This window comes from Echeneis naucrates, chromosome 5 (assembly GCF_900963305.1).
Source record: "Echeneis naucrates chromosome 5, fEcheNa1.1, whole genome shotgun sequence".
Lineage (NCBI taxonomy): Eukaryota > Metazoa > Chordata > Actinopteri > Carangiformes > Echeneidae > Echeneis > Echeneis naucrates.
The window spans coordinates 1,767,975-1,785,664 of record NC_042515.1 but is presented as its reverse complement, the minus strand read 5'-3'; the positions used below and the strand labels follow the sequence as shown (position 1 = coordinate 1,785,664).

The window sequence follows — 17,690 nt, the reverse complement described above, 5'->3', positions numbered from 1 at the left end:
TTTTAGTTAGCCGGCATCCCTTCGATGAGTCTAAAAATATGAAGACAGCAGATGAGTGATTAACCTCAGCAGCTCTAAAAGGTTTCTGTGCTTCATGGGAGAAACGGCCTCGTCAGATCTGATCCTCTGTGAAAACACAGAAGCACCTGCGCACACGCCGCCATTTTTCATCATCATGTTACCGAGCTCCACCCCACGTTTCCGCCCTGCGTCAAAGGAAGAGTGCAGCCGTGGAAGGTGATAGGCTACAATCATCGCCGCCATCATCATCATAAAACGCACACACACATGCGGGGGCGATGTTTACACTCGCAGTTTATCAGGAGCCAGAGTGGGTTTTTCTTTTCCCCCCGGGCCGGCAGCTTCAGGGAGGAGCGGAGCTGAAAGTCAACATTTCCAGGGTGATGGTAAATGACGGAGCTGCAGCCGCTCAAACCGCAGGCACGTTAAGCAAACACCTGTGGCTCAGGTGGAAAAGCAAAGGCCCCTCTGGCCAAGAGAAGGACTTCTTTCTCTCCGGATCAACCCTCTCAGCACACGGCCACTTGACACGACTGGAGCTTAAGGCCGAGAGCCGTAATTTTATTACAGCCGTCAGCCTTCTGATGTCTACACCAAATTATATTTAATGATTATCCTGGATCCCTCAAAAGTTATTTTTTTATTTCTTTATTTTTTTTAGAGCACCACAGGGCTTCTCTTTAGAAGAACTCCTGCACAAGCATTGTTGTTGTAAATATCTCATAAAACAAGAAATGAGTTGATGATCAGCAGTTTGTTTGATTTCACAGCTGCTTTGTATGTTTAGGTTGACTGTTGACTCTAAATTGGTCTAAATACCCAAAACAAAGTTCCTGTCCAAAGCTGAAGGGTAACTCTGAAAGGCTCTGTAGCTAACAGGGACATCCAGGGCCCCAGCGGAGTCACACCGCTGACCCCTGACCTTCGTTTCAGAGCCTCAAAACGAGCCGCCAGGACCTCTGTAACTTTGTGATGTCACAACAAAACGCTGCTCTGGCCACGCCGCACAGAAACGTGTTGTTAGTAGAGCTGCAGACGGAGACGATTTAAAACAACTCTGAGATGGTTTTTGTTATTAAAACCACAAATATAGCTTTTTATTTATATCAACCCTTCAAAATAAAACGCTGTACAAGTGGAAAACACGGGGCCTTTAGCTTTTATTGGCCCAGCTCCTGGGACATCATATATAATGGTTGGTTTGTTGTTGATTAACGTGATGGGACGTGTAAATGTCCAGACAGAAATAGAACATTTATACGTTGGTAAAAATAACACGATGAGGAGGAAACGGCAGCCAGCTGTTGAGAAGTTAGACCAATAAGCACTTGTTGTGTCTGATATTGTCCATATTACAGCAACATTTCATCAAACATACTTTTTTGCAATCTTCGTTTATGTTGCGTGTGCTTGAAAAAATCCAGAACTCCATTTAGCTTAAAAAAAAAAGAAGTTAATGAAAATCTTTCGGCTTTGAGAAAAGTCAACGAGCCAAATAAACTCCACTTCAGCCACAGACGCGTTCCAGGACACGAGTCTGTCAAACTAACTAACACGTTCCTCCATATCAACCCAACACTGTGACGTAAATGCGGTCGGCCTGATTGCACGTCTTTGTTTCTGCTCTTCCCTTCTTTCTTTTTTTTTTTCCAGCGCCACCTGAGAAGTCGCTCTGTGAGGGTCACCACCAAAGGTTTACAGTTCACCCACCGTGTCCAAACTTGTCACAGTTTCCATGTTTGAGCCACAGTCTCACCACGTTGCCGCTCGTTTGGTCCTGAGCTGCAGTCGCTCACCCCCCCCCCCCCCCATCCTTCCCTTCCCTGCCACCTCCTCCACCTCCAGGGACAGTTTTCAGCGGGCAATGAAGAAACTAATAAACAGACTCTCGCAGTGATCCGTGTCACATTGTTTGGCCCACCTGCAACCTGTAAACTCCACACCAAGGACTGGATGTTCTCAATTTGTTCCACGAGGAGGCCCTGGCTTATATTAGCCTAAAGGGGGCACTGGAAGAGCATCTGGTCTGAGTGGCATTCGGTTTCGAGTCAATTAGAGAGATCCAGAAACCACAAGACGGGGAGCAGAGCCTCTGTCACAGAGCAGGGCACATCAGGCCACAATGAAAGCAGCCCTGACGGAGCCGTTTCCAAGAAGTCGGGGCACTTGGTTCATTTTTAAGTACGTGAAGAAAGAAAAAAAAGATAACAACAAATAAACACAACTGCCAAGTATGAACATAACTGCAATAACACAAGACATATTTACATCCTTTACTGGAGGCCAACACAGCAATGTGGAAAGACTCACTTACAAGAAAACATGCTGCAGTTACAGCCTGCGAATGTATAAGATCATTTAATGCTGAATTAGATTTTTATTCATCCAAAAAGTTTTGGACTTTTTTTCAAATCTGGAAAAATCTTTGATTGAGTTTTTCTTTGAGCACCGAAGGCGAAATCTCCCCAAAGACATTAACAGCTGTCGCATATCCAAACTTAGAGTTCCCATTAAATATACGTTTGTAGGAAGTAAAATGGAAATGCAGGTTGTTTTTATTTTCTGATTTGATACATTTCTGTCGGAGTCACTGACGCGACCTCAAACATCTGTCACGGAGAGACGACGCTAAATGGAGGCCTGTGGGATCGGAGCAGACAGCCTTAGCTAAATCTATGATGAGCTAACACTTTCTTTGTTCAGTTTATTATTCCTCTTACCTGAAAAACAGAGCAGCTCCATTAAATCCAGATGATTAAACCTTCACATCTGGGCCAATTCTGTTTTTTATCTGGAACTTTTACTGGACTAGATTTATTCTTTGAGTGCAAGTTAATATGATAAACTCATCACCACTCAAATATTAACAGATAGAACACGACGATTCTTAGAAACAATACACGATAAATCAGTAGAATTAGAGTCAGCGTTTGCTTTTTTAAGGACGCAAATGAAACTTTAACTTCTGCGTCTGTTTTTTTGGAGACTTTTCTCTTCAGCATCTCTAATTCTACACTGACTGCCATTTTGTTCATAACAGACAGTGAAATGTACAATATTCCTCCCTGAAATGGAAACAGAGAAAGTTGGAAATACGAAGTTGCACCACAAAGTCTTGATCTTCGGTGATCACCATATAAATTCCACATTTCTCTCGTTTTGAGGAAAGAAAAGTTTTAATAGATGAGTTTACGTAGAAATATGTTTATAATGTCCAGATTGACAAAGTCTGGAAGGGATTCCAACCTTTGTCCTGCAGCTCATTGTTTACGTACCTGGTGACACACACTCAAACGCCGCCGTCCCATCTTTCCCTCCTTTGATCAAAGCGCCGTTTAACCGTGTGACGCCTGGCGAGCACACTCAGGATTACATTTACACAAACACACGCATGCGTTGTTGTGCGCACACAGTGCTAACTCAGAGCAGATGAACGGGGCTGAAGTGAAACTATTCGGGTCCTAAAGGGACATTTCACCAAAACAAGCCGTAAACGAGCTGTAAATAAGGAAATCTGTTCTTCTCTTGGCTCGTCGCTGCGAAAAGTTCTGGGTCCAGATGCAGAAAGAAACATGGAAGAAGCTTTATTGGTTTCGGGCAAACTGAGATGTTGACCCGATGATGACAGCACATGAAAAGCGACAATAAAAGGCCTCATCTGGGGTCAATGAAAGTCTGAACCAAATTTCACAGGAATCCAACCAGTAGTTTTCAGGATGTTTCACTAGAAACCACAAACGCCGACCTCGTGGTGGCACCGGGTCACCAGAGACATTAAAATTCCTCGTCTGGCAACCAGCATCGAACTCCCGACTGTGTTTCCTGTGTGGTGAAAGAGAAAAACACAGAAAGGGTGTCAACACTTTTTATAGTTCCGTATGTGTGAAGGCAGCTCCGGGAATATCCGAGGAACAGTGTGTGTGTGTGTGTGTGTGTGTGTGTGTCTGAGGGTAACGTTAAGGACACTGACGGATAAACAGATAGACCGGGCGACCAGAAAATGTTGAGCGCAGCAGATTGTGAGGCCAGAAATGTGGTTTTCCTTGTTCCTTGTTTGGCCCGAGCGGCACGCAGGAGCTGGGGAGTGTTACCTTTCCAATGCTTTTACACAGAAATGCCAGTTCTGAACGCACAATGTCTCATCCAGCCAGCTGACAAACAACCATCTCCAACACGAGAGCCCGCTTCGGAGGGAAAGGCTTCCTGACTTCAGCCCTAACGGGACAAACGCTGATGTTCAGAGAGATTCAGCCTGACACGGCTGTCAACAGTCTGTCATAACTCATAACTGTCACAACCGGAGAGCTTCACAGTCGAAGAAACTTCTGTTTCTCAGGAGTCAGTGAGTATCACACACGCTCGTTTCCTTCTGGCTCACGATATAAACGACCACGACCTAAATATGGCACATAAACAGCCACATTATAAGAAGCTACTTCCACATCTGGACCGATTCTGGCACGCAAACAGAAAATCATCCAGCCGGCAGTCGATTCAGGAGGATCAGAGCCAGAACCTGCCCAGGTGTGACGCTATAATGGGCCGAGCATCCAGCCACATGCTGGCTCGGAATCAGAGTCAGCTGTTCTCCCTTTCAGAGCGCCATAAAGCTGAAACATCAGAAGAAGAGACACGAGTGTCGCCATCTTCGTTTTTTTTGGAGCACTCAGCTCCACTTCAGCTTCTTGGATTAACTTTGCACGTTAATGATGGAAATAATGAGGAAGGAGCTGAAAAACTTCCAAACAACAACAACAAGGTCAACAGAAAGTGACACGAACGAGTGGTGAAAATGACACCTGCCGTTATATGAGGTTTTTTTGGGCTTTCTTTCCAACTTTGTCACAAAAACCTTCAAAGCAAAGACTTTTCACCACGACCTTTAAATAAGCCTCCAGTTGTCTGTCTCCCATTTGTGCCAACCTTTGGCTCAAACGCGGCGCTGTGCCGTGCCGGGTTCTCCCGTCTGGCCCTCGAAGCTTCGCCACGCGGCCACGATAATAACTCAGGGAGGCAGAGGGTGTGTGTAGGCTGCACTGCTGATATTTAGACAGACAGGGGTGAGTGACGCTGCTAAACCGCACAGCGAGACAGCGTCTGCCATGAGGTTAGACCAATAAAATAAAGAGTCAATTTGTTAGCCGCCACCCTCCCTCCACAACTGCGAGCCTGTGCTAGGAGACACGTCCTGTTGTCACCGAGACTCAACGGAAAGCTGCTGCTGTGTTTATAAAACTTCACACCGTCAGGGGAGAAAAAGGAGAACAAGAAAAGAAGAAGACGTTTGTTTTGATTGCAGGAAATATAGAATATTCATAGTTTGGCTGGACAGACGTGTCAGTGTGCCGATGTTTATAAATGTAGATATATTCGTCACAATGTCCGCCAATATAACGGCGGCTCTGCTATAACTCAAACTCCAGAAATAGACCGAGAAGAGCAGGTGAGACAATGCTGGCAGAAATCTGGCGGTCCTGTATGGCTGTTCTGACTGGAATCTGTTTGTCCATCTGATGGCAGAAATGACGGGTGGCACTTTATTACAAAACAGCTAAATGCTAACGTGCTCACGTGGATGGAACCTCGGGGAAACTCAGCCGTGGAGGGAAACCTGAAGGAGCACCGACGTCATGGCAGCCATTTTTGTCTGAGAATCACGAATGTCGACCGCGTGGATGGCACAGAACAGTCCGAGCGCAGCCTTCCTCAGTGCCTCTGCGGAGTTCGTCCTCCTCGAATCGTGCTTCCTGTGTCAGCTGCTCTGGACTGACTAACAACCGCTCACTCTGGTTTAGCTAGTTTCGCCGTCAGACGTGATGTTTGGAGCTCAAATACAATCAGCAGAGGTTATAAACTTTCTAATGTATATATGTAGATATATTTATACATTTTTTGCCTTTTGTATGTTTACACTCACTTGGCAATAAAACTATTTCTGATTCTGAAACATCATCTTGGTCACATGACTGTTTTAACTTTGAAGACTTGAAAAAAGAAGTGATTTATTTATTGGTTTATTTTGTTAAGTTTGTCTTATCCACATCCTCGGTACAAGATGCTAAAATGCTAACACATCATCTTATTCCCGCTCTATTTGGGCTGTAAGTTTAAAGTTTTGTTTGACTTTCTTTGTATGTTTAGCCGTAAAAATATCTTAAAACCGTAATGTGCTTTTTATACAAAGTCAATCTTGCAGCCGAAGGAGCTACACAAACACAAAGCACGTCACCGAACCGTCGTCCTTCGGCCGTTGAGCCAAAGCGTCTGGATCAGGATGATTTTATGAGCGACAGCCTCGTATCATCCAATCACTTCTGTTCATCCACCACGGCGAGAGGCGCAGAGGTCAAACGAAAAAGGGGAAGAGAGCGAAGAGAGGCGGAAGGGGGAAAGAGAGGCAGTGTGCACCAGAACACCAGCTCCTGTTACAAACCTCCAGAGACCGGCTCCGCTGCCAAAATATCCAGATTTCAAGCCGAGCTTTTGGCTGCTAATTATTCCTCGAGCTTGGTCGAAACTAAATTTATGACACCGCGCTGGCGCTCCTCGTGGCATCATAAATTAAACTGGCAAAGAGTTTTAGAATCAAAACCAAGGCCCCGTGTCCTCCAGCAGAGGAAGGAAAATTTAAAAAGAACAGAATTCGAACGTGGATGTTCACGAGGCCGTGTCTGAAAAGGCAACTTGTCTGTTTGTGAGGTGCTTTTAATTGTCATTGTCATTTCATGATTTGGGCCCCTGAGAGGATAAAGACTCCTTCCAAGGAAAACAGCAGCACTGTTTTTTTTTTTTGTTTGTTTGTTTGTTTGTTTGTTTCAGGAAAAGGCTGAAACATTAAAATACATTTTAACATCAGAAGACAGTGGAAGAATTGGGGCTCTTATTTTGAAGGACTTCAAAATGAGAGCACATAGAATTTTATTGTCATTGTTAGTTAATGTGTCAGCAATGGGCCCCTGGGAACAGTTGTGCAGGGGCCCCTGGGTACAGGTGTGTAGCAGGGGCCTTTGGGTGCAGCTGTGGAGGGGCCCCTGGGTACAGCTGTGGAGTGGCCCTTGGGTACAGCTGTGGAGGGGCCCCTGGGTACAGCTGTGGAGGGGCCCCTGGGTGCAGGTGTATAGCAGGGGCCTTTGGGTGCAGCTGTGGAGGGGCCCCTGGGTACAGCTGTGGAGTGGCCCTTGGGTACAGCTGTGGAGGGGCCCCTGGGTACAGCTGTGGAGGGGCCCCTGGGTGCAGGTGTGTAGCAGGGGCCTTTGGGGCCCCTGGGTGCGGTGCGGACCCCTACTACACAGGAGCCAGACGTCTGCTTCTCTTTCCCGTTAATGAAGTTCTTTTACTTTTGAGCTAAGCTAACATGCTAACGGTGCTGTGACGTCACCGTTCAGCAGCAGCTAACTTGCTGCTGACGTGACGTTTCGTTTTTTTTTTTTTTTTTGCTTTTTAATGAGGAGCAATTAAAAGCAAAACTCTCCCCAATTTGAAACGAAGTTTGTAAAGTGTGTGTTGCTTTAATAATCTTTCTTAGTCTGTGTGTGTGTGTGTGTCCTTTTGTTTAGTTAAAATCTTTGGGGGGGAAAAAAGGACTCACTTTAAATGACAGACTCTCTCTCTCTCTCCTTCAGTGGGGGGGTGTGCCAGTTATTCTCCGTCTGAGTGAGTCACTGGTGGAAAGAGGGAGGACGGTTTGAGGAGAAATATTGCTGTTAAATGACTTCGGACAGCATGACATCACGGCCTAATTAAAACAGCTCTCTGGAATTCCGTTTCCAATTCCTGCGCTTCAGGTCTGCTGGAGGATTTTCTCCGAGCACCTGCAGGTTGGTGTGTGAGTGAAATATTTTCACTGGAAGGAGTTCAAACTTTGAGGGGAAAGAGAGAGAGAGAGAGAGAGAGAGAGAGAGAGAGAGAGAGAGAGAGAGAGGGAGAACGGAGGCAGCGGCATTACGCCATTCTTGGAAAAAAAAGTGGGATTTAAAGAAGTTTCTTACAAGATATCCTGCAGAATCGAGCCGCGGAGCGCCTTTTCCCCTCCTCCTGGATTTTCTTTGCAGTTCGGTCTGAGTCCGGATCTTTGCAGCACTATGGTTCTTCCACATCACAGATGGGAGAATCAGGGTTTGCAGGATTTGTTTCTTCAGCTAATAAAAGCCAGTTATTGTCCACATCTTTGCTTTTACAGCCTCGCATATGTCCGTAGTCCTTTTCAGATGGGAGAAGCGCTTTTTATTCACCCCCCCTCCGGCAGAGCAGAGAGAGACCTCAGAGAATGAGAGACTCGGACCGAACTGGACTGGACTTCTTCTTCTTCTTCTTCTTCTGAACCGAACCGGTCCGGTGATTCTGAACAGACTGCTCCTCCCTGCCATGCAGAAGGCTGCAGGGCTTTAGGATGAAAGCTGCGAAGCGTCTTTGTCTCCTGCTGAGCTGCTGGACTCTGGTCTACCTGGACCCGGTCCTCGGATCCCTCAGCCGGACCGGACCGAGCGAGCACCAGCACCGCCGGCTCGGAGAGGCTGCGGAGCACGCCCAGGGAAGAGCGGCGGCGGCCAGGACGCCGCTGACCGGCACCGGGACGTGGAAACCGGCACCGGTGAGTCCGGCCCGGATCACGCGTATCCGCGCCGGTCCGCCGTTAATCAAAGGCGAGCCTGCCGGCAGCAGAAGCGCGCTCACATCCTCTCCTCTGCGCGGCGGGTCCGGTTCGGTGACCCGCGGACATCATCAGCAGCAGCAGCGGGACGGAGCGGCCGGTCCGGGGCGCAGAGAGGCCGTGCGCTCCTGGCTGCCCGGCGGGGATGCGCACTTCAAGGCGCACGCTCCTGCGGCTGGGAAAGGAGTCAGGACCGCGGCCGGGGGAGGAGGGGGTGGAGGTGGAGGAGGTGGAGGTGGAGGTGGAGGCGGCGGACCTCCGGGAAGACATTTTGGGAAAGCTGCAGCCAGAGCCGCCGTGGCGCACAAACCGCAGCCGCAGCAGAGCGCGCCTCCGGTGGCGCAGCGGGGATCCAGCTACAAGGCCCCGAGACCGGGAGACCGGGAGCCGCATCACAAGCAGCCGCTGGTGATCCCGCACGACTACATGCTGTCTCTGTACTGGTCCCTGTCCACCGGAGACCTGAACGGGAGCGCGCTGCACGACGCCGGTCTGGCCAACACCATCACCAGCTTCGTGGATAAAGGACAAGGTAAACAACACTGAACAAAGTTAAATCAGGAAAACGTTATTCACCCCCCCAACACACACACACACACACACACACACACACACTTTGAAACCTACAAACACGGATTTTATTAATTCTGTGGTTGGTTGGTGCTGCCCTGACATGGGGGGGGGGGGCAGCAGTAGAGACATGGGGGGGCAAATCACTGTTCTTCTTCTCAGGTTTGACATCAGTTCACCTCGTTGGTGTTCAGACTCCCTGACTGGTCTGTCAGGAAAAGGAGGGGGGGGGGTGAAACACCAACCTGGAGGTTCCTATATTGTTTAAAGGAGGAGAGGAGGAGGAAGTGGGGGGGGGGGGGGGGGGGGGGGTGATACTGTAAACTGTCCAACTGCAGACATGTATGTTTAGGGGTGTTTAAAAGGAAGAGCAGCCCAGAATAAGACAGAGCATCTGGAGGGGGGGGGGTTCAGAGGGGACGATGGGAAAAGAAGAGATGACTCTGTTACTCATAACGCCGCTGGAACAGACTTCAAAGCTGCAGAGCGAACCATCACACATACATGTGGGGCAGCTCTGCTCTTTGGGAGGTGGAGGAGAGTTAGAGGTTCAGATTGATGATCATGATGTAGGAGCTGCTGGGGGGGGGGGGGCAGTTAGTCTGGCTCTGTCTGAAGGCATCATGTCATCCGGGTCCGTCTTCCTCCAAAAGCCACACGAGCGACAGATCCTCAGTTGGCTCATTTGGCAGCGACATCAGTAAAAGTCCTTCCTGAGCTTTCTGGGGTTTCCAGCCGTGCTTCCCAAAACGTCCGTCCACTTTCCCTCCTGCAGCGATCGGCTTTCAGCTACAGTTGGATAAAGTTTCTCGGTGCATCGTCTGGGATTTAGCAACATCTTCTGCACAGCCCTGATGTTTATGCTTTCCAGGGACGTTAAGCTCTACCACATGCCTGTGCACATTCACATGTGTGGATGTGTGTATTCATACTTATCTTGTGTGTTTCCAGCCATCTGGTCATTCATTGGCAGCTCCCAGGGATCTGCGGCCTCAGGAGGGTAAATAAACAGCCGTCACATCCACAAGTTGGGCGGCCCCCTCCTGCCTGGTGTTATCTTTACGGTGTAAAACTGTTTAAAACAATGTTTTAATGACCGCTCCGATGTTTCTAGTCCTGCTAAAGGTTTACATTTCGAGCACTTAATGTACTTTTAATTTGGGCTTTATTTGCTTAGCGTGTCCTCAGCAAATCGCCGGTGACCTCCTCCACATGTTGAGGAGCAGGGAGGAGGTGTAACTGATGGCCTACCCCCCCCCCCTTCATATTCACTTCCCCCTTTCCTTTCTTTCTTTCTTTCTTTCCTCTCCCGTTTGCCAAGTTGCTCACACTTCAGCCGACGTAGCATGGGGTTGTGTTTCACCTTCCAGTTATGTGGTTTTCATGTTCAACACATAAATAACAAAAAACGACTTTGTGTGCTTTCGCCTTTAAAATCACTGACAGACAAACAGAAAATGGGACTCTGCGCTGAAAACTACAGACGTTTTGTGTAATTCTTTCATCTCATGAAAACAAGAACACAAAACTTTAATTTTTGTTACTTACAGCCAAGAAAACGTTGAAGTGTTTTACTCCAGGTTTTTGTCGGGCTCTGTCACCGCGGTTACGGGAGACCGTTCATCAGTGCTCATCTAGCATCAGCTTCAACATTATGGCGCTGTCTTTAGCACGGCTACCTGTTGTGTGTGTGTGTGTGTCAACACAAATTTTACAACAAAGTAGTTCTGGATGGGAACGAGTGTGTGCGTTGTGAGAAGAAGACATTCTGCTGCTGCTGTGTGTTTCATTTAGACGTAGAGGGTCACTGCTCACTGACAACAAAAGAAAACATTCCGCTGTTCCTGATGTCCGAGTGCATGTTTGTGTAAATGTGCACGTATGAGTGTGCGTTCATGTAAAGCTGTCGTTCTGACCATTTTGATCTTTACCCCGTCAGCACGTTGTTGATAAGTCAGGACTCTGCATCGGGGGGAAGACCTGGTTTCAGGTGTTCGGGTTCGGTTCAGGTCAGGATCAGGTTTGGGTTGTGCACTGGGAGGACTGTGTGTGTGTGTGTGTGTGTGTGTGTGTCTGTGCAGGCTGTGAAATATGAATATAGAAATGACACCTTTTGTCTGTAAAATGTCAGAAAATTGTGAAAAAGCGCCAGATCATGGTTTGATCAACCAAATGACGACGTGATCATCGAAATAGTCGCAGATGAATTTTCAGTTGCTGGCGTGTGTGGATGTTTGCCTGCACGTGTGTGTCTCCATCTGTTTGTGTGTCCTCCCCTTCACCCACCTCCTGTTTGCACCTGCACTTTTTACGTTAGGTGTGTGCGTTTGGTTTTACCTCCCAGGCTGATGTTTGTGTCTTCCGCTCTGTCGTTGCAGATGAGCGGGGGCCTCAGCTGAGACGGCAGAGGTATCACTTCAACATCAGCTCTCTGGAGCGAGACGGGCTCCTGGGGGCCGAGCTCCGCATCCTGAGGAAGCGCCTGTCCGACCCCCTCAGAGCCCCCGTGGCTTCGGACGGAGGCCGAGGAGGAGAGGGGGCGTCCCCGTGCCTGAAGCTGTACACCTGCGCTTCAGGTAAACAAAAAGCCGCTCTGCTCCAGACCAAGACCATCGAGGAGCTGGTCAGCGCGTTCGGCAGCAAATGGGAAGTGTTTGACGTTTGGAAAGTCTTCAAGGGATTGAAACAGCAGCACTCCCAGCAGCTGTGCTTCGAACTGGAGGCCCTGGAGCACCGAGGCGGTCGGCCCACGGACCTGCGTGCTCTGGGCTTCGCCCGGCCCGGCAGGACCAACAAGGAAAAGGCCTTCTTCTTGGCCTTCGGCAAAAGCAAGAAGCGCGACCTTTTCTATAACGAGATCAAAGCGCGGTCGGGCAACGACAACAAAACTGTCTACGAGTATCTGTTCACACAGCGGCGAATGCGCCGAGCTCCACCAGCCAGGGGGTCCAAAAAACCGCTGCAGCAGCCGCAGCCCCTCCCCCATCACCAGGCAGCGAAGGCCAGGCCGCGCTGCAATCGGAAACACCTCCACGTGAACTTCAAGGAGATGGGCTGGGATGACTGGATCATCGCGCCGCTGGAGTACAACGCGTACCACTGCGACGGCGCCTGTGACTTCCCCATCCGCTCCCACCTGGAGCCAACCAACCACGCCATCATACAGACCCTCATCAACTCCATGGACCCGGAGTCGGCGCCGCCCACCTGCTGCGTCCCAACACGACTCACGCCGATCAGCATACTCTACATCGACTCGTCCAACAACGTCGTCTACAAGCAGTACGAAGACATGGTGGTGGAGGCGTGCGGCTGCAGGTAGCGAAGGACGGACAGACGGAGAGACACTTCCTGCTCCTTCGCTTCGAGGAAACGCAGACTTGTTTGTTAACCTTTTAGGCCTTTTAAGAAACTTTTGAGACCGACACTGAGCGAAACTGTTATTTCAGCTGAATGTGACCGAACTCACTGTTATGCAACAGACATCATTTTTCACACTCAAGTGGACGAACAGGCTGCATACCAAAGACTGTTAAAGACTAAACAGAGGAAGATAAATTCACGGAGGTGATGCTCTTTAACGCCCACTCAGTGAAACATGTGTGGAGTGTCCACGTTGCATCCGAGAGGAGCCATAAACAAACAGATATCCGAAAACAGAGACACCTTCAGGTGAACGCTTTGTCTCCTTTTTATTCCTCTTCAGTTTTGTATCTTTGCGTCCCCATTGTTGTAAAAAGTTTATTAGTGAATTATACTCTTAAAAAAAATGCCCTTTTTGCAGCACTTACCTGCCGTTGTGCCTTCGTCCGTTCACATGGACGTGTGGATTCGTCGTATGCCTTATCCCAGATTTTTTTTTTTTGTAAAGCATGTGAAGAATTTCTGATGTATAAATACCAGCCAGTGATGAAGTGCTAACCTGACCTGCTCCAAATGTGGGAAAGTTGCATAAACTGCTCTTCAATAAAAAAAAAAAAATGACAAAAATGTCTAATTGACTGAGCTCCAAACTCCTATCAGTCTGAACCTTTGCCCCCCCCCGACTACTTCAGGCTGTGCAGACTAAACTCTCACAGGAATTTGTAAAACGATCAGATGCCAAATTAGAATTTAACCCCAGAATAACTCTTTGATCCGTCAGCGTTTCATTGGTGTTTGGCAATAAAACTGCATCCGTGCACGTGGATTTATTTACATGTTGTCTCGTTTCCTGCGTCTCGGGAAGCGGCTGATTCACGATGACAGGTAAACAGGCCTTTTTCCCATTGGTCGCTCATCTGTCCGGCACGCCGCTGATGAACTGGCTGATTTTGGCGGTAAAACTGGTTGCTTTTAATGTGAACAAAAACAGGAAATGTTTGGTCAGCGTTAGCGGTCCGTCACTCTGAGAAACAATCAGGTTTTAGCAGAAACCTGCTGAATAAAATACAACTATTTCGCCCAACAAACCTGCGAATGAAACATCTATTTAATAAAAAGACGCAGCAACATCACCTTTAACACCGGAGGGTTGATACAGAAATAAAGAAGGGATAAAAGATAAATAGATAAATGAAGAAATAAATTGGGATTTCAGGAAAGTAGAAAGGATTGGTAAAACAAAAACACACACTTCCTGACTTCTTTGACTGTAGTTTCGTTCTACACTGACAGAAAATGAGCTTTTTTTTTTTTTACCCGGTAACATAAGTTGTGAAAAAAAAAGAGAGAAAACTTTTGAATGGTGTGAGAAGTTTTTATTGACGTTTCTCAGAAAAGCTGCATTGTCGTGAATCCAATCTACAGGAAAGAGCCTTCGACACGTAAAGATTCACGGCGGAGAGGAGTCGCACGAAGCAACAGCTTCAAAGTTCTCATTTCCTCATTTCAACAACAATGACCGTATCGATGTTTCACAATGATTTGAACCAGACGAAAAATGACGTAACGTGATGTCTGTGAAGCGTCTGCAGCGTCCTCCGTGATAACGCTGCAAATATAATTCAGATTCAGATGCAGTCTGGGTCGGGGTCACTTCCCTGGATGAATAAGGTGATGGGAAAACAGTAACAGACTCCATCTGATGCTTAAATATATGAAGGCACACGGGGAGGGAGGGGTCATGGTAATGATGGAAGTGTAGAGGAAAGAACTAAATCTACTAACTTGGAAAAAAGTCGAGAAATTGTTTTTTAATTGTGGCTTTTTTTAGAAAGAAGTGTTCTTTAAGGTAAAAACCACATTTTTTACATTAAACTTACATTTGTGGTTGCAGTATAAAAACGCTCTCACGCCCCCGCTGAGGTCACGACCCTGATCTGCGAATGACCCTGAAAATCTGACTGAAATCTGTGAAAGCCGTTTGGATTTATTGTTGTTATGTAACGCCTCGCACACAACAGCAGGTTTGATCCGGCCGGCGGCGAGCACACCTGTCCGCCTGCCCCTCGTAAAGCTCTCCCGCCATTCGCCGAAGCCATCTGCACAGAGCAAACGGCTTGTTTCTCTTGGAGACGGAGTGATGTAAGCATTTCCTTTAATCAAAGCTGAGGCATGCCGGCGGTGTTGCCCCCTCTCCAGAAACCCAGACTGACGAGGCAGGAGCTGAACAAGACTGGAGAAAAACTATCATGCAGCTTTAAATCTGAAATATTTCAACTGAAAATGACAAACTAACGGATAATTTAGTTTTATTCAGGCCGACAGCTTATCTGTCCGCACTGTTTTCTTATTAACACACTTCTCCCTTCCAGAAGTGCAACCGCACTGATATTTACATCGCAGATTTACATCCTCTGTGTTTTTCTCGTGTCTTTGAACGAAATGGAAAATATGTTTGTGTGTTTAAAGCCGGTGATTTATGGCGTCTGTGATTTGTGTGCTGGTTAACAATCAGCTCATTCTTTTCAGATGTGGGAAGGAACCGGGTCGACTCAGACTTGACAGACCCAAATTTAGCAACAAATGCCAGTCGCAGATAAGAGGGATTTAGTGAGGGTTTGTTTTCCCAGGCTGGGAAAGAAAAAAAGATCTGCCCTGGGATGGATATCCATCCATCACGGCTGTGTCAGTGCTGCTACGAGCTAAATGCTAACATCAGCATATTCACATGTTGAAAATGTTGAACCTCGTTTTAGGTTTAAAGAAGAAATTACTGTTTATCTGAACAGTCTTAAAGTGACTCATCCACTGAAAAACAGTTCAAAAACTTTGTGATGTCACATTGTAGCCCCGCCCACCTAATTAGTGTTTAACCGATTAAAATACAGTCAGCCAATCAGAGGAGGGACTCAAATGCTCCTTTCTGATTGGCTCACACACTAAAAACCAAAAAACAAATATGTCTTCCTGTATAATTTAGAAGAAAAAGAGCAGAGAAGCGTCTAAAATCCTTCAGCAGTCGACGACTGATGTCAGAATCCCGACGTCTTCATCTCAGCCGGCTCCACGAATCACAAATCATCGGAGCTACTGCAGCTCTGCGAAGCCGAGGGAGGTATCGAGCAGAGCGCCGTTAAATGGACGTTGGGAAACAGTATTCCCCGCAGAGGGAGCGGCTGGTTTTAATTATCACACATTTCCACACATTAGCCCATCTGAGATACAGGCAGCGGATTACACAAACAGCTGATTTAAATCTCCACGTATGATTTATGGTGACTGATATTTCCTATGATTTATGACGCTGTAAAGGCGCGTTGGCTCGACAGGAAATGAAACATAATTGGGAAATTGACTTCACGGTATGCTTTCTTGTATGTTCTATCACGGAAAGGGGATTGGAAACACAATGGCTCGGACGCCTTTTCTTTTTTTCTCAACGTTTACATTCTTGGTCCGACGCACACACACAGACACACACACTGTGCGGCTGGATTTCACCTCTTTGAAGTCATTCTGCGTCTGCTTGAAGTAACCCTGTTTCTCTTTGTGGCCGTTTGACGTCCCGTTTTTAGTGTCACTTTGTGTCTCTGTGTAATTGTTTAATGTCCTCGTTTTGTTGTTTTTCATGTCTTTGCGTTCATTTTTAGCCGTGTTTTGTTCTCTTTGTGGCTTTTTTGTGTGTCTCTGTATCGCTTTGTGTCTCTTTATTGTTCTGCTGTGTCTCTTTATTTGTCATTGTGTGTCTCTTTGCGGTCTTTTTGTCTGTCGTTTATGTCACTTACAGTTAAGAGCTGTAGCTCTCTGTGACGTTCGGAGTCAGAGAAAGTGGGAGCGACACGCAGGAAAGAGTCGGGATTCGAACCGGAGGCGCCTCGTGCCCCCTACATGGTGTATGTCCCGACCTTTTGGCCACCCAAGTCTTTACAGCAGAATTTGTAGTTGGTTTGTGTTGTTTTATCATTTGTAGTCATGTAGTTTGTAGCTTTTTGATCTCTTTATAAGAATATTCCACAAAATGTAGAATTGTTCCTTTTAACCTCTGGTGACCTTCAGCTGTTTTAATCGAGTTTAAAATAAAATGTTGGTGGTTTTGACTGAACTTGAAACCGAGACAGAGATTGTGATACAAACATCCACAGTCCCATCTCATGAAATGACAGCAGTGAGGACTCGGCCTGCGGATTTAAAAGGCCTTAAACTCCTCAAGACCGGGGAAAAGATCGTAGACATTTTGTTGACTTGTCTTTCTTTCATTGTTTCCAACATTTCTCTGTTATCTCCACATTAAAGTGTCAGTTTAAAGGAGGATGATGTCGGAGCAGCGGTCCAATAGAAACATTCCCATCCACCGCAAAAGTTCATCTCCGCCGCCGAGCCAGCGATGCAGATCGTCTGAACGATAAATCCAACGTGCTTCTCATCTCAGTGTGTGCATTATATAGAAATCGACGTGCCGTATTATTCCGTAACAAAGTGCCATTGGCCCGAGGCCGCGACCGCAGCCACCGCCAGCCGGCCCCCCCCTGCTCTCCGTCCTCTCCAGCCTTTGGCCCGCCGAGCCCCGTAATCAGATTACCTTCTCCTTCGTCTTCGCCAGCCCAGAAATGTGTAGTAAAGCAGAAAGACGGATTGTTTTCGGGTTTCGGGTTTCCTCGTCGCTGTTTGTGGCCGGGGATTGTGGCAAAGTGTCAGGCCGAATCCGAGTGGACAGGATGGAGAACCCGGTTGAAGAGGGCTATTGTGTTTCCTCGCTCAGATGTAATCAGAAACATATGCCCTCCATCTTCGCCGCTGAAAAAAGGGACGCTTGTTTAACGGGGCTTAACTTCATTGAACATAACTTTAATGGTCACCCCAATTACGCAATTTAACAACGATGTTTCGGGAAGGCTTGCAAAAGCATTTGTGAGTGTGTGTGTGTTTGCGAGTGCGTGTGTGTGTCCCACGAGAGGACCGTACACACCCGGAAGGCTTGTGTTCCCACCGAGAGCTCCAGTTAGCGTTCCTCATATCCGCCTCACACACAAACACACACCTCCGATTTTATGGCGTGCTGCACTTTAATAATCACTTTATAACCAGT

General features: G+C 47.4%; 1 protein-coding gene across 1 annotated transcript; it reads left to right on the top strand.

Moving 5' to 3' along the window:
* The first annotated feature begins 8,409 nt into the window (after positions 1 to 8,409).
* gdf5 (growth differentiation factor 5) lies at positions 8,410 to 12,952 on the top strand. Its single transcript, XM_029502549.1, has 3 exons — positions 8,410 to 8,891; positions 8,958 to 9,203; positions 11,620 to 12,952. Exons 1-3 carry the CDS (start codon positions 8,411 to 8,413, stop codon positions 12,561 to 12,563), a joined length of 1,671 nt encoding a protein of 556 aa, XP_029358409.1. The 5' UTR covers position 8,410; the 3' UTR covers positions 12,564 to 12,952.
* Positions 12,953 to 17,690: the final 4,738 nt, after the last annotated feature.

Bases quoted from the DNA above. Each gene is read 5' to 3' on its own strand.
- gdf5 (XM_029502549.1), top strand. From the start codon at position 8,411: ATGAAAGCTGCGAAGCGTCTTTGTCTCCTGCTGAGCTGCTGGACTCTG. The intron at 8,892-8,957 runs GTGGAGGAGGTG...GGAAAGCTGCAG, and splicing joins CGGGGGAGGAGGGGGTGGAG to CCAGAGCCGCCGTGGCGCAC. The intron at 9,204-11,619 runs GTAAACAACACT...CTGTCGTTGCAG, and splicing joins CTTCGTGGATAAAGGACAAG to ATGAGCGGGGGCCTCAGCTG.